This window comes from Argiope bruennichi, chromosome 1, assembly GCF_947563725.1.
Source record: "Argiope bruennichi chromosome 1, qqArgBrue1.1, whole genome shotgun sequence".
Lineage (NCBI taxonomy): Eukaryota > Metazoa > Arthropoda > Arachnida > Araneae > Araneidae > Argiope > Argiope bruennichi.
In genome coordinates, this window is record NC_079151.1 from 98,559,906 (window position 1) to 98,575,175 (window position 15,270).

General features: G+C 28.7%; 1 protein-coding gene across 1 annotated transcript; it reads right to left on the reverse strand.

The window, feature by feature from the left end:
- Positions 1-500: 500 nt before the first annotated feature.
- LOC129973792 (zinc finger BED domain-containing protein 5-like) lies at positions 501-1,112 on the reverse strand. Its single transcript, XM_056087516.1, has one exon. The coding sequence runs from the start codon at positions 1,110-1,112 to the stop codon at positions 501-503; it is 612 nt and encodes a 203-aa protein (XP_055943491.1).
- Positions 1,113-15,270: the final 14,158 nt, after the last annotated feature.

Below are 15,270 nucleotides of genomic sequence, written 5' to 3' on the forward strand. Positions count from 1 at the left end.
AGAATATCTTCAAATCCATTTTTGAAGTCATTATGCAGGGTATTTAAATGTTGAGCGTATGTCTGAATATCTTCATCAAGACATTCTATCTGTGACAAGTGCGGAAACTGGGAGCATTCGCGCAGACTAATATTTTGCTTCATTAATTTCAATTTACCAAGAAAAGCCGAAATTACACCCTTTGTTTTTATTAAATTAAGGCTGTCCCCCTGTAACTGCAAGTTAACGTCATTGAATTTTATGAACAAATCTCTTAAGTACGCAATGTCCTCTTTATATTTGATCAGATTTTCTTTTAAATCTGGTGCTTTCGTTTCCAGACACTCTATCACTGATTCGAAAAGTGAGTAAAATCTCGATAAGCATGCAACTTTCAGTATGTAAGAGCAGTCGTTGGAAATCTTCATCATTTTCATCGCACAATAGTGCAAATAAACGGGTATTCAAAGCATTTCTACTTATTTTATTAACTAATCACAAATTGAAGCGATTGGTGCAATCTATCTCTCAAATTTTTCGCTACAAGGTGTTGTCGGTGGATGACACAGTGAATTGTAATTAGCCCTGGTATTATATCTTTTAAAATGGCTTATAAACCCACGATATCGCCCGAACATGGCAGGAGCTCCATCTGCTGCCATCGAAATAATGTTTGTAAATGGAATAGATTTTTCTGTAAAAAAATCACTCAGGACATTAAATATCGATTCGCCTTTAGTGTCCGACTTCAAACATTTTGCGAATAGCAGCTCTTCATGGATTTCTTCATCCATAACAAATCGATCATATGCCAATAATAATGCTTCATTACCAGGCAAAGTAGACTCGTCCAATTGAATAGAAAAATGAGTGGTTTGCAGATAATTACACAAGAAGCTTTCTATATCACAGCTCATTTCATCAATACGTCTTTGTACAGTGTTGTTACTTAAAGGAATTCTTTTGAGTACGTCAAATGGAGGTTTGTGCAAAACAGTTTGTAAAACCTCTTCAATAGTGGGTATTAACTCTTCTCCGATGGTGTGCGGTTTTCCAGATTTCGCTATAAGCAACGAAATATTGTAAGATGCCCGCAAGCCGTCATCGTTACTTTGAGACGTTGAAACAAACATACTATTTACGGTAGGTCTCTATCATATTTTTCCTTTAATGTTTGAAAGTATTTCAGATCTTTACCTATTTTTTCAGGATGACACCTTCTTAGATGGTTTTCGAGCTTCGATGGTTTCATAGAGTCATTGCACAAAACTTTGTTGCATAAAAGCCACATGGGCAATCTTTTGTCTGCCATTGATGGAAGAAAACAAAATTTCAAATAATCAACATTGTGCTGTCGACATTTCTTCTTAGATTCAGCCATTTTCCGTATCAGTTGTGACCTGTAAAAAAATGTTTGTTTTTGAAGCGATTTTACCAGAATATGGCTATTATTACACAACATAATAGAATTATTACAATAAAAAAAAAATGCTCGCGGAAACACCGCTCTTTTAATTAATCGCCAGCTTCGCGCAAATAAATATTTTTAAACAAAAAAGTACCTAGGTACCTAAAGTTTAATCTTCCCTGACTTTTAGTTCTTTTATAGAAGTTTTGAATAATCTCTAGTATTTAATTTTTACTACATAACTACCTACTACACTCAAATAGTAAAACAAATATATGATTGATAAATTACAATATACAATAAAAATATGTATAACAAATAGGCAGATACTTACTTTTTCCGGCACTGCAAACACTGACATCGATTCACTCACAGTCACACTTTTATGTTCAAAATCCCAGGAAACAAATGAGTAACGTTTTGTTCTTGGCATTCGTATTTATACTAATGTAGACTGCCAGCACAGCGCAAGTCGCATTTCATCCCTTTGCAGGTCTAAACAAGCATCCCGGACGAGCGGACGCACGGGCGGTACTTTGCAAGTCTCGACATGTGGTGTACACTTGTACTATTATCTATTGTTCTATTCAATTCTGTGTTTGAACTGAGTGTCGAATATTTTTGAGTACCTACCTAGTGAATGATGCTACCTGCCTACCTTGATAGGTAAATCCAAGCCAAAATTTTTGTTCTTTATTATGAAAACCAGAAAATTTTCGTGGACCCCCACTTACAACTTGTGAACCCCTGTTTTCTTTTCAAGTCTACGTGAACCCCCGTGTGGTCTCCTATGGACCCCTGGGAGTCCACCTGGACCACTTTGGGAACCTATGCCATAGAGCATCCATTTTGGAGTTTGTTTTATTGGAATTTCTTTGTACAAGTGTACCATATTTCTGGCTGCTAATCATTCAGAACATACTTCTCGCTGCGACTCTGTCGAGTGTAAATGCATTTCTTGACAGCTCCGAAGTATGACTTCAATTCACAGCGAGTAAGCTCTACTATAAGAACTATTTTTTTTTCTCTTGGAAGTTCGTGATTCGATTACTTTTTTAACATGCCAATGAACTTACCGGTTATCTTTTAAAGGAAATAAAACTTATTTGCACTTTTTAAAAAATTAAATGCTTCGAAAACAGCTTTTTCCAAGGAACACCATATTTCCAGGACTACATTAAGCGATATTCTTCCAGCCAAACAAATTATTGAAGAAATTAATTGCAAAGACAAAAATAAGAGAATGAATAAATCAAAGTTTGACGAACCTGGGGTTTTAATTCGACCATAAAAATATGCTAAAGAGCAATATATGCCAAATTTTGCGTTTAATCTCAAAGGAAAGGCCATGGAAAATGCTTAGGAGTTGAGCGTTAAGGATTTCGGTTGGAGCAATGGTTAACTGGAACGTTTCAAACACAGTCATTGCCTTTCTTTCAAAATAATTTGCGAAGAAGCAGTAACAGTTGACGATGATACTGCAGAAGACTGAAAAAACAGTGTTCTCAAGGACATTTTATTCAGGTTTGATGCATCAAATGTCTTTAGTTTTGTTGAAATTGACTTATTTTATCATCTTGTGCCTTTGAAACTTTGTCATTTAATGATGAAAAGCAAATTTTTGGAAAAGTAAGCAAATAATGTCTGGCACTTCTATTAGAACCTAGTCTCACTTTTGATAGATAAAAGAAAAAACTGCGCTGCTTTAAAAATTTTCAATCTTTTCCAATTGAATATGAAGCAAATTCAAATACATAGATGATTATTACGATTTGAGGAAGATATATTCGTAAACTGAGTACTCACTTTTCACGTCAGAAAAGAAATCTTGCGGTAAAAATTATTGTAAAGGATCTTATAAAAGCATTGTATAGGAACGAAAAGTTAAAGATGAGATTAATTACGCATACAAAAGATTGAGTTCCATTTCATCACAAACTGTTTCGAATTGCTTCAGAATGCAGAGTTTATAGCAAACGCAGAATCAGAAGAAATCTTCAGTGAAGATATTATCGTCCCCGGAACTATTTAAGATTTTGCTGCAAATCGTAAATGAAAAGGGTGTAGCGTTAGTGACGTTAATGCGTTCGTCAGCATTGATAACTAAATGCCAATCTGCTCACAAGCTACTATAAAAGCTTTGACATCTGAATTTTTGGAAGAAAAATAAAGCAATTCAGGTGAGGATAGTGATGTCGAAAGTATCGATCAAACCTTGCACAAGAAAACAGAAACAATCCAAACTCAGAAAAATTGACAGTATTTAATATACATTCAAGGTACAACAGACGAAGAATTTGAAGCCTTAAGTGTATTAGAAAAGAAAGTTATTTCCAGTAATAAGCTCCTTCATCAATCAACACTGTCGGAATATTTAAATTTACCAAAATAATTAAAAGAAAAAAATATGGTAACTATAAAAAGGTTGTTTTTTTTCCACTCATTCCTTTGCTTGTATTGATTTCTGAAAATCTAGTTTTTGTCTCCAAATCCTAAAGCAATTTTTATGAAAAATTTCAATGTTTCCAAAAATTCCCTCTTCACCTAAGTAATCACTCCACTTAAGTCATCAAAAATGTTCGGTATCTTCAGTGACGATTTAACGAGGTTTTACTGTATATATTTTGAAAATATGAAATAAAATAAATTAAAAGATAAAAAGTGTTACTTTTTATCTTTCCTTAACGCTTTTATTATTACAAGAATTATTAAAAAAATGTTTTTTTGAAATGCAGGTAAATAAATTTATTTCTAATAATTATTTCGTGTTTTCTTTCATTTAATCGATCATAATTATATTCCTATTTAAAATGTATGGAAGTGTAGATTTTTAAAAATAAATAATTGAATCATTTTTACTAAACAATTATTAATTTCGATAGTTTTATTCAAAAAAAGTGTCTTAAAATGTCTCTCTTCTTTGTTTATAAAATAATAAACAAAAAAGAAATATCTTCATATTTTGTGCAATTTGAGATGGGAGGGGAAGGGGGTTACAGAAAATCCAGCCTCTAATCCCTAATATCAAAACATGATATAATTTTTTATTTCATTTCTTCATCTTCTTTTATATTGCTCTTATGTATGACAGCGAACACAAAAAACTATGTACACAAAAAATGCGTTGAACACAAAAAATGAACAATGAACAAAATGAATGAATGGAAAAAAATGAAACACAAAAAACGCATTTAAAATCATCGCAACGTGCATAAACGTAATTCAAATAATATAAACAATAAGAAATATTATTATAAATTATATTTTAAAAAATTATTAAAATTTGAAAAAATGTTATAGAAATAAAATCTATTCGCTGAAAAGCTTAATTTGTTCCATTTTAAAGAAGTGCAGAAATGATTATTTGCATTAATCTACTCCAAGATAAAAACAATTAAATAAATAAATTTAATTAAAATTTTGAAAGTCCTTTTCTTTATGAATAGCTACTACCCAATAAGTAACTAAGTGCCAAATTTTTTTCTAATAAATTAAAATATAAATTAATTTAATTTTAATTGTGAAAGTTCCTTTCATCATGAATACCTACTACCTAAGAAGTAACTAAGTGCCATTTTTTTTTTTTTTGGCTGTAGAGCAAATGAGCCTTGTAAATGCGTTTTGAGCTATCTTTTTTCCATTATGCGTATCTAATCATATATGTCGCATGGTCATACGTCTATAAATGTTTTCATGGTAAAATGTGATGATATGATTTAGAAGCACACAAAGGGTTTTCCATTTAATCAAGGTTCGTCCTTTTTTTTTCTTACATCCTGATCACAGCAGATGTTTGCCCCGTTCTTATTAATTCATCCCTTCATTAATGATTAACGCCGAAGAACATAAGCCTTTACTTTACCAACCTCCTAATGGATCGGTAAACATTAGCTCAAAGCCAATCCTCACCACAAAATCCATCTACATCATTATCGCAATGCGGCAAAATTCGCGAGTCAAAGCCAACCCTCAGATCATCTCCTCAGAACACATTTAAAGCGGACTAATCAGTCTAATTAATTATTCCTCTTTTCTGAGCTCTCCTCGAAAATGAGGAGAAAATAATCACTCTCCTGGGATTTTTTGAACGATCGAGCTCGGAGAAAATATAACGATGGATGGAAAATGTGTGCTTTCGTCTCATAAAAGAAAAGAGAAAGAAAAAAAATAATAGGATGAGTAAAATGAAAAGCCTAAGATAAGGTTTTGAAACTGCGCACCGAATTTTCATGAATATTTCAAAAGCTTTGAAGAAGTTGAAATGATTAGGAGTGTCACGAACAACGCTTTTAATGGGAGCTTTTTTTTTCCTTTCCGACTATCTATTTATCTATATATATATATTCCTTATCTAGAACTTTAACGAGAAGCTTTCGGTTATAATTTTCGTGTTTTGATAATGTATTTTGCTCAGGTGATATAGACCAATCGATTAATTCAATGACAAAGAGAAAGTTGTTTGACATTTTGAAGACCTGGATATGGTTGATGAATATCTTCAGATATGCCTAACCTTGACTATTTTTTGTGGAAGAATGTATTTCTATGATTTTATTATTTTGCAATCAATTACAAATTTTATTATGCTTTTTCTTTACTTTCTTCAGGCAAGAAATCTGAACAAAAAAAGTATTCCAATCACCAATAAATTTATTTTTACTTTTGCTCTCCCAGATGCAAACTATGAATAAAAAAAGTATTGCAATCATCAATAGATTTATTTTAATTTTTGCTTTTTCATATACAAACCATAAATAAAAAAGTATTGTAATCATCAATAGATTTATTTTTACTTTTATACTTTCGGGCTCAAACTATGAACAAAGTATTGCAATCATCAATAAATTTATTTTTGTATTTGCTGTCTCGGATACAAACTATGAACAATGAAAGCATTGCAATCATCAATAAATATATTTTTGTTTCCGCTTTTTTTGAACACAAACTATGAATAAAGAAAGTATTGCATTCATCAATAGGTTTATTTTTGTTTTACTTTTTCGGGTACAAACTAAGAATAAAGAAAGTATTGCAATCATCAATAAATTTATTTTTGCTTTTGCTCTTTCGGGTACAAATTATGAATAAAGAAAATATTGCAATCATCAATAGATTTATTTCTATATCTCTTTATTCGAGCACAAACTATGAAGATAAATTAAATATAACAAATCATCAATAAATTTATTTTTGTATTGGCTTTTTTGGCTCGAAGTATGAAAAAAAAATACTGTAATCATCAATAAATTTTATTTTTGTTTCCATTTTTCTAATGCAATCTATGAACAAAGAAAGTATTGTAATCATTAATTTTTTTTTTTTTTTTTTTTTTTTTTTTTTTTTGCTTTTTCTGAAATGAAATATGACAAAGAAAATATTACAATCTTCAAGAAATTTAAACTTGGAAAATTCTTATACCTCAAAAACTTTTACACTTAACGAAAAGGAAACATCTGCGGAGTTGAATATTATGAGTCGATTTCTCTGACTTTCTGTTCGATGCCTCTTCAGCATATCTGCTATGTTCCTATTATTTAGTAATTTTCATTTATCCTGTTATTTTCGTAGTTATTTATCTGTTTTTCCTCTGTTATTTCAATGTTATTGTTATTTGCACTTAATATATCGTTATTATTTTATTATCTACGAACGAAACTTTTGTGAACATGTGGTTCGACGAGAATATTGGTTGTGTTTGATTTCAATTCACTGTTTTAAGCACAAGTTGATGTTCATGATCCCCTAAATAAAGTATTTTTGAATTATAGTTTGTGGAAATTTTAATTTTACTTATTTTTTTATTATACTAAATTTTGATTAACTTTCAATTAATTAAAACTCCCAAAAATCCTCCAGTGAGCTCATTTTCATCTTCCAAAGTATATCTATGTCAAGTTTTATAGTTCTAAATCAAATGGTCCTATTAATTTTTTATTAATAGAGGTTTAATGTAATGAATTATTTTAATATAAAACTACAATAAAAAAAGTAAAGGATTAAGTAAAATAAGCACCAAATATAGAAAGAAGAACCACTAAGTCATAGTAATTCGTCGAATTGATACCCTGGTATCGCAGATTAATAATTTCCGTATGTCCTCCCAATTTGGTGAAAAATCATGCTACGACTTCTTGTAAAGGTACTTGTGATACCAAAAATTCAATCCGTCTATGCAGGATCACATGAATGAATTCAACTATATGGCTAAAATGTAACACTTCTTTACAACAAAATTTTATTATGTTATAATTGTCAAAAAAATGATTGCAAATAAGTGCCATCCTTATACGATAGCAAATATATAAATAAGTAGAGATAAGAAAAGGATTATTTTTTATTTCCGTACTGTAACAAACATGATTACAATTTCATAAAATTTTTGTTTCATTTCGGCCTGAGAAATGCAAAATTAGCATTAAAAAATAATTATTTCCCATTTTTGTTAACTATTATGTTTTTTATAAAATAACATATGTTGCAATACCATAAATTTACACCATCTGAGGTGAAAAATGCTTAATTTATATATACATTGTATGGAAATAATCAACAAAACGATTTTTTAATCCAAACTGGAATGATGAAACATTTTAGAGAAAAAGCTAACTAAAATACAAAATTATGAATTCGTGGCCTAGAAATAGTCAACAAAACAATTTTCGAATCTAAGTTAGAATAATGAAACATTATAGAGAAAAAAAACTAACTTAAATACAAAATGATTTTGCAGGAATGCTTTTCCATGATAGCAATATCATTAATCATCATTAAATCAACACAAAATATAACGCCGATTGTTTTAGTTCGTGAATTTAATCATTTAATTGTTTTCATGAGTGACATAGTTTAAAATAACTAGCAGGAACAGCTTTGAACGCTTTAGGGTTCTTTCCGAGCTGCAAGATATCTTAATATTAAAATAAAGAAATAAATTTTTAAAAAACGCTCTACTAATTCAAGTAAATTTTTCTCAGAACAACAAAAGAAAATATTTTTGTTTCCATAAACAAACAACAAGCACTAGCCATCTGGAGGAAAATATTAATTGTGTTTAAACTAAAAGAAAGAGATAAACACAAATGTATGAAGATATCAATGTTCCAAACAGCCAGAAAAAAATTCTAACATAAAACACATATTATTAAAACTAATCAACGTAGAAAACAAAAAGCATTAAAAATACTATTTTTAAAAGAACTCATACAAAATAACAAGCTTACAATACAACCCTTTTATTATTTATACCAGTTTTCCCAACCTTTGAGTATTTTCAACAATTACATCTTTTTCTGAAGATCATTCAAATGAATGACTCCAAGGCCAAAATTATCGTTTCATAAAAAAACAAATGAAGCGTTTTTTTCCCTAGACGGACTAACTTTTTTATCCCTTTATTCATTAGATATTTAATAATTTGTTTATTTTACATTTCAGTTTATTTTATTTTTGCTTCTATCAATATTAATCTCAAAGAAGGCTCGGGGCCGTTGTGACCTGGTAGTAAGGTCTCCGCCCCGGAGCCGGAGAACTCCAGGTTCGAGACCCGATTCCACCGAAGAATCATCGTGTAAGAGGGCCTGATCCGTCCTGCTAAATCCGTCGGGACCAAAAGTCATCCCTCTGGTGGGATCTAGAAGCTTGGAGAGGAGGCGCCAGTTCAGATGTCTTCCTCATCACCTAACCGTGGTTCAAAATTACGAGTTCAGCCCCAAAATAGCCTTAGTGTGGCTTTAATAATGGAACGTTAATATAACTAAACAAACAAACTCAAAAAATAATTCATTTTCAAAAAAACATTTGAAACGCTTATCCGCAAAATCATGCACTTCTTTTTCAAAGATTTCATTAGCAAGTTTATAGCTATAATTTTATTGAAACCAAGTAAGTGGTTTTCCCAAAACATAAAATTAGATTGCTGGAGGGGGAAAAAACTCGGCCTAAAATTGTTGACATTGAGCAAGGTGGTGAGTGTCATAAGTGTTATAAGTGTTCATTTTTTATTCTCTGAATTCTGTGCATGAAAGATTTGTGATTCTTAGAATAATGAAGAAAACCGACAATACCTTTTGAAACCTTTTTTTCTCCAACCGACTAAGACAAAAATTTGGCACAAATCTAAAAATTTAATCACAAGAACGCATACCAAATTTCACTTATCAAAATTATTGTTGTTGTTGTTTTCAGTAACTACGTTTACATCCATGCGAAAGTACTGATCGACAGACAGTCAATCCTTTGATAGGTTTGATTTCTAATTCGATACTGATCTACACTTTAAATGCTTATTTAGTGTACCAAATTTTATTAATCTAACTCTTTATGTTTCGTAGGTATCGTTTTCACGTTTGATCAGATAGATAGACAGATTCCTTCTCAACAGATTTTATTCAAAATTTGACAAATTTTTAAAATTTAGTATAAGGATCATTTACCAAATTCCGTCTGTCTAGATCTTAAAGTTTTTGAGTTATCGCATTCAAAAACATATATCATAATATCAAAAAATATGTTCATCAAACTGAGGGAGATTCTGAAACGTGTAGAATCGTTAAAATCTCGGGTTCGAATATTTTTAAAGTAAAGAACTTTCTTTTGAAGACTAGATTTCTCTTCTTATATAAGAAAGTAAAAAAAATAAAATATTTTACTATGTTTTTAGACACGATTATTTAATTTGGTTTACTCATTAATAAGAATTTAATTTTCGTAATTAAATTTCCTCTCATTTCTTAATTCTTTAATAAATTTTCTTCACTTTCACATTCTTGACATTCCTGATTGACTATGCTCTATTTTACTTGTAATAGTTTTTATATAATAGATTTATTTAATTAAATTTTCATTCCATATAAATAACACCACCTAAGAATGAATTTCAAAAGAAAATTAATAATAACAAATTTGATAAAAATTAATTGTTAAGTATAACAAGTTTGAATTAAAAATTAATAAACTGAAAATAATTGAAATAAAAATATTATTTTTGGGACACTAATAAAAGTAGTATTTAACAGCTTTTATTTTCAAAAATTTCAATTTCATGTTTTTTGGCTTTTATTCAATTATTACAAATATTATTATAAACTTACGTTTTCATAAAAGCGAAACAAATTTTAACGTACCTATTTTTTTTATTTTAAACATCGATCTGAGAAAATTTTAATATTATCAATTCCATTAAAAGTATAGAACCTTTTTAAAATATTTGATTACCAATTTTTTCCTAATTTGATGAATAATTTTACGGCAATATGTGGTATACATCTATATATTTAAATAATTGCCAAAAACCAAAGACCCAATCAATGAATCCCACACACCGTCCGATTCCACCAATTGTTTGTTAAGTGCTCATGATGTCTATATATGTCATTAATGATCGCCTGACCACAACCCATATCCAATAATTATCACAACTAAACTTCACTTTATATTCCCTTTGAGAAAATATTTCAACAGAGTCCTCCAACTCACTAATTTAACTATTCCGCTAATTTATATTTAATTAAGAACTCATAGCGTTTATGCACGTCATCAGAGGCTGCCTGTACCCAACGATTCTCTCTTTTTTTTAGAAAAATGCCAAAATAAAAACTTGATACAGCTCCCAATAATAACAATGGGCTGATCCAAGTTAACTGGATCCAAGTTGCCTTTCTCTATCTCATAGTACAAGTACTGTTATTTTATATTCATAGTACTAGATATTGAGTACTGCTGATAAGATATAATTCATCAAATTAATATACTAGTCACTTATTACTTCATCTGTTTTTCACTAATACTCTCTGTCTTTTTCACTAATACTCTCTGTCTTTTTCACTAATACTCATATCTTACCATTACTTTTCTTATTTATCATTCTGCAACATCTTTGAGATAATTGCTATATACCAATATAGCTCTGCAATCTTCATTCGTTTTCTTGATAACAAAAACCACTTCTATATCTATGAACATTTTAATGCTCTTTAATTACTCTTGTACGACATGACGGAGCTCACGATAAATCCAGTTTAATTTCCAGGTCCCTCTTAATCTCTTCCCAAAAAATAAAAGAAGGTGGGGAACGAGAAATCGAACAACTAACCCGCAAGATAAATCTTCCAAAAACGATAATTCTCAAGATAATACCAAAGTGGGATCTATTCGATAAGACTGGACTCATATATCTCCAGAACTGACTATTACCTCATTAATCTTCATCTGCAAGGGAGGTCCCCGTCCAATTAAAAGCTCTAATGACGCTATTTAATGAGTCGTCCCTCATTATTCATTGCAACTTTAATCGTAATTAGTTCGTTACCAATTGATGAGCTATGGAGTGATGTATGTGATTTATCTTCTGGATTCGAGCATTAAGTGTTCCTAGTGTAAATTTGGGAAATTCCAAATTGGAATGAAGAGAGATACTAGGAGATATTTATCTGAATAGTTGTGTTAAGTCATTAAGACTGTTAAAAAAATGTGATTCAAACTCTGTTCGTAATCTAGGAGGGTAAAGAGCGCAGGCATTTCGAGATAATTTTAGGGACTCATTTAATTTTAAAATGTCGTTTTAAAATTAGAAACTAGTAAAGGTATGTTAATTCTTATAAATTATTTGCTTTGGAATAAGAATTATTGACAACTGTGTTGACAAAAAAAATCCATTGAAGAAGAGAAAATTCATTTTCGATTGTAAATTTTAGAAATTCCAAATTATAATAGAAAGAGAAGTTGGATGACATATTTTGATTTGAATCATTAAAATATGTGATACAAATTTTGTTCAGATTCTAGGAGGATAAAGAAGGAATTTAAATAAAAATTAATATTTTTGTAAATTTAAAATAAATATAAATTAATATTTTTACATACAAATACATATAAATTAATATTTTTACATACAAATACATATAAATTAATATTTTTACATACAAATACATATAAATTAATATTTTTGAGCAAGAATTTTTGTCATTTGTGTTAACAAAAAAATTTATTGTAGAAGGAAGAAAATTCGGTTTCGATTATAAATTCGAGAAATTACAAATTAAAATAAAGAGAGAAATACAATGACATATTTATCTACATATTTTGAGTTGAATCATTAAAATATGTGATACAAACTTTGTTCATATTCTAGGAGGGTAAAGAAAGGATTCCACAATAATTTTAGGAATTCCTTTAACTGACATTTGATTTTTAAAACGTGGCTATAAAATTAATAAAACTAGTAAATTCATGTTTATAAATTACTATTTTGAAATAAGAATTATTGACATTTGTGTTGACAAAAAATATCCATTGTAGAAGGGGAAAAAATGATTTTCAATTGTAAATTAGGGAAATTCCGAATTAGAATAGAGTGAGAAGTACAGTGATATATTTATTTATATTGGAGTTGAATCATTAGAATAAAAAAAAATGAGATTTAAACTTTGTTCGTAATCTAGGAGGGTAAAAAAGGATTTCAGGATAATTTAGGAACGCATTAAATTGACAAATGATTTTAAAATTCAGTTATAAAATTAGTTAAACTAGTAAATTAATGTTAATTTATATAAATTATTGTTTTGTAATGGAAAGCATCATCATTTTTATAGACAAAAAAAATCAATTATATAAGAGAAAAAATTCAGTTTCGATTGAAAATTTGAGAAATTTTATATTAGAATAGACAGAGAAGTACGAATGTACATAGAAGTACAGAAATGAACATGTTCGGAGTTGAATCATTAGAGCGATTTAAAAAATGTGATTCAAACTTTGTTCTTAATCTACGAGAATTGAAGAAATATTGTTTCTTACAATTATTATTTATCCAATCAATGATAAAAACATATGTAAAAATGAAGTTAGGGAAGTTCAAGTTTAAAATATGATGGTTTTTGAATAAAATATATTTATTTCCGGATCTATGCATATATAATACATACATAAATACATATGAAATTTAATTTTTAAGCAATTTATTCTCTTATATGGGATTTTTTCATATTTTACTAAATTATCTGTGAAAGAATAATTTTATTTACCAATAAAATATCTATATTTTCAGTTAAATTTATGAAACTAAAATTATTTCACTCATGAAATACATCTACTGCAATTTCACAACAAAATAATATATCTGATTTGGTAGCTTTTCAGATATATTAAAAAGCTACCAAAATACTGAACTCATTCAAATGTGCATAAAGCTTGTTAAATAAATCAGTATCTATTTTTCCCCCGTTCTGCAATAAATATTAGGACTATACAATCGGAACGTATTTCTTTCCTTCTACCAATTACATTATAATAAAAAATTATGCAATTCAAATATCTTTGAATTTTTAATAAGCTTTAGATATAGGTTACTTAGTAAAAGATGATTAAAGATTTTTCATAGAATATTTATGAATAATACTTTGAGGAAAATCAGTACATGTAATTGAAAAAAAGCCCTTATGTTTTCTAAAACATTCAAGTATATAATAGCTCCAAAGAAAAAAAAATACTTAACATTAAAAACATGTGTAAAAATGAAGTTTAAGATATGATTTCTTTTGAAAAAAATATATTTATTTTTTAGTCTAACTATAGGCACACATATATAAATTCGTATGGAATCTAATTTTTAAGTAGTTTATTCTACTTCCACGGCTTCGGTTTTAGAAAGGTTTGCGTCTAATTGGAAAAAAAAAATGCCACTCTGAGTCTAAGCAATTGGTCACTATTTTAAAACAAACAAGAATCATTTTTAGCATTTATGCATTAATATGAAAGCATAAACACATATGCTTTAATATTGTTTAAAAATAGTCATAGAATAGTTCAAAATCTTGACGCTGTATAGCAAATGAAAAACGATATTTTTATTTATTTATTTATTCATTCATTTGCCTGCAAAAACTTCATGTTTTCAGTCTGAGCGATTGACTTATGCTTGCTTGTTTGTTTGTTTGTTTATAGACAACATTAAATCGTTCTTTTATTACTTTTTTCAAAAATGCCAAAAGATTATTATAAAATAAAAATAAAGTTTAAAAAAATAGTGGTAGATTAGTTCAAATTTTTAACATTGCCCAAAGAAGGAGTACCTACAAATTTCTTTATTTCAACATCATCTGCGTTAATTTTTCAAAATAATTAAAAACAATTAAAAGAAAAATTGCACAAAAATGAAATTAGTATCAATTATAAAATAAAATTTTTAATTTCATGGCGGTGTAATTTTTTTCGGATAATTTCTGTGAAAAAAAGACAAAAAATGTGTTAAATTCTCATAACCTGAAGCAATTGGCTGTCTATATACTACATAAGTTTCATTTGCTGGCAAGGATTTTAATTTTCTTTCCTCAGTTTGAGTTAATGACTTATACTTGCTTTTAGGCAAGTAACTACTTTCAAGAAAACGAAAGCCAGTTAAAAAGATATGTATGAAAAAAAAAAACGGAAATTAAGAAATTATTGTAAAATAATTCAAAGTTGCCTTAATTCTGAAATTTTTAAATTTTTTAAATTAATAATAATTTAAATAAATATTATTTATTGTTAAATAAATAAAAATGATATCACTGAAATTTCGAATTTTAAAAAAAGTATTGAACATTTCTTGAAAGTATATTTTATCCGAACTTACTCTAGAAAAATGACAAAAATTCATTTAATTTCAAATTAATTGAAAATTTATTTAAGTAGACAGTATTCTTTCGCTTACGTTGAAGAATAAGTATGCGAAGTTTGGTAAAAATCGTTCCAATCGTTTAGAAGGATATGTTGAGAATATATACATCCATACATACCCACAAAGATTTTTACTTGCATTAAGATTAAATCAAAGATATGTATGGTTTATTCACATATGAAATCAGTATATATAATTTCGCAGCGAGTTCTGTAACGCTATTTTGGCT

Coding starts and splice junctions, on each gene's coding strand:
- LOC129973792 (XM_056087516.1), bottom strand. CDS start 1,112: ATGTTTGTTTCAACGTCTCAAAGTAACGATGACGGCTTGCGGGCATCT.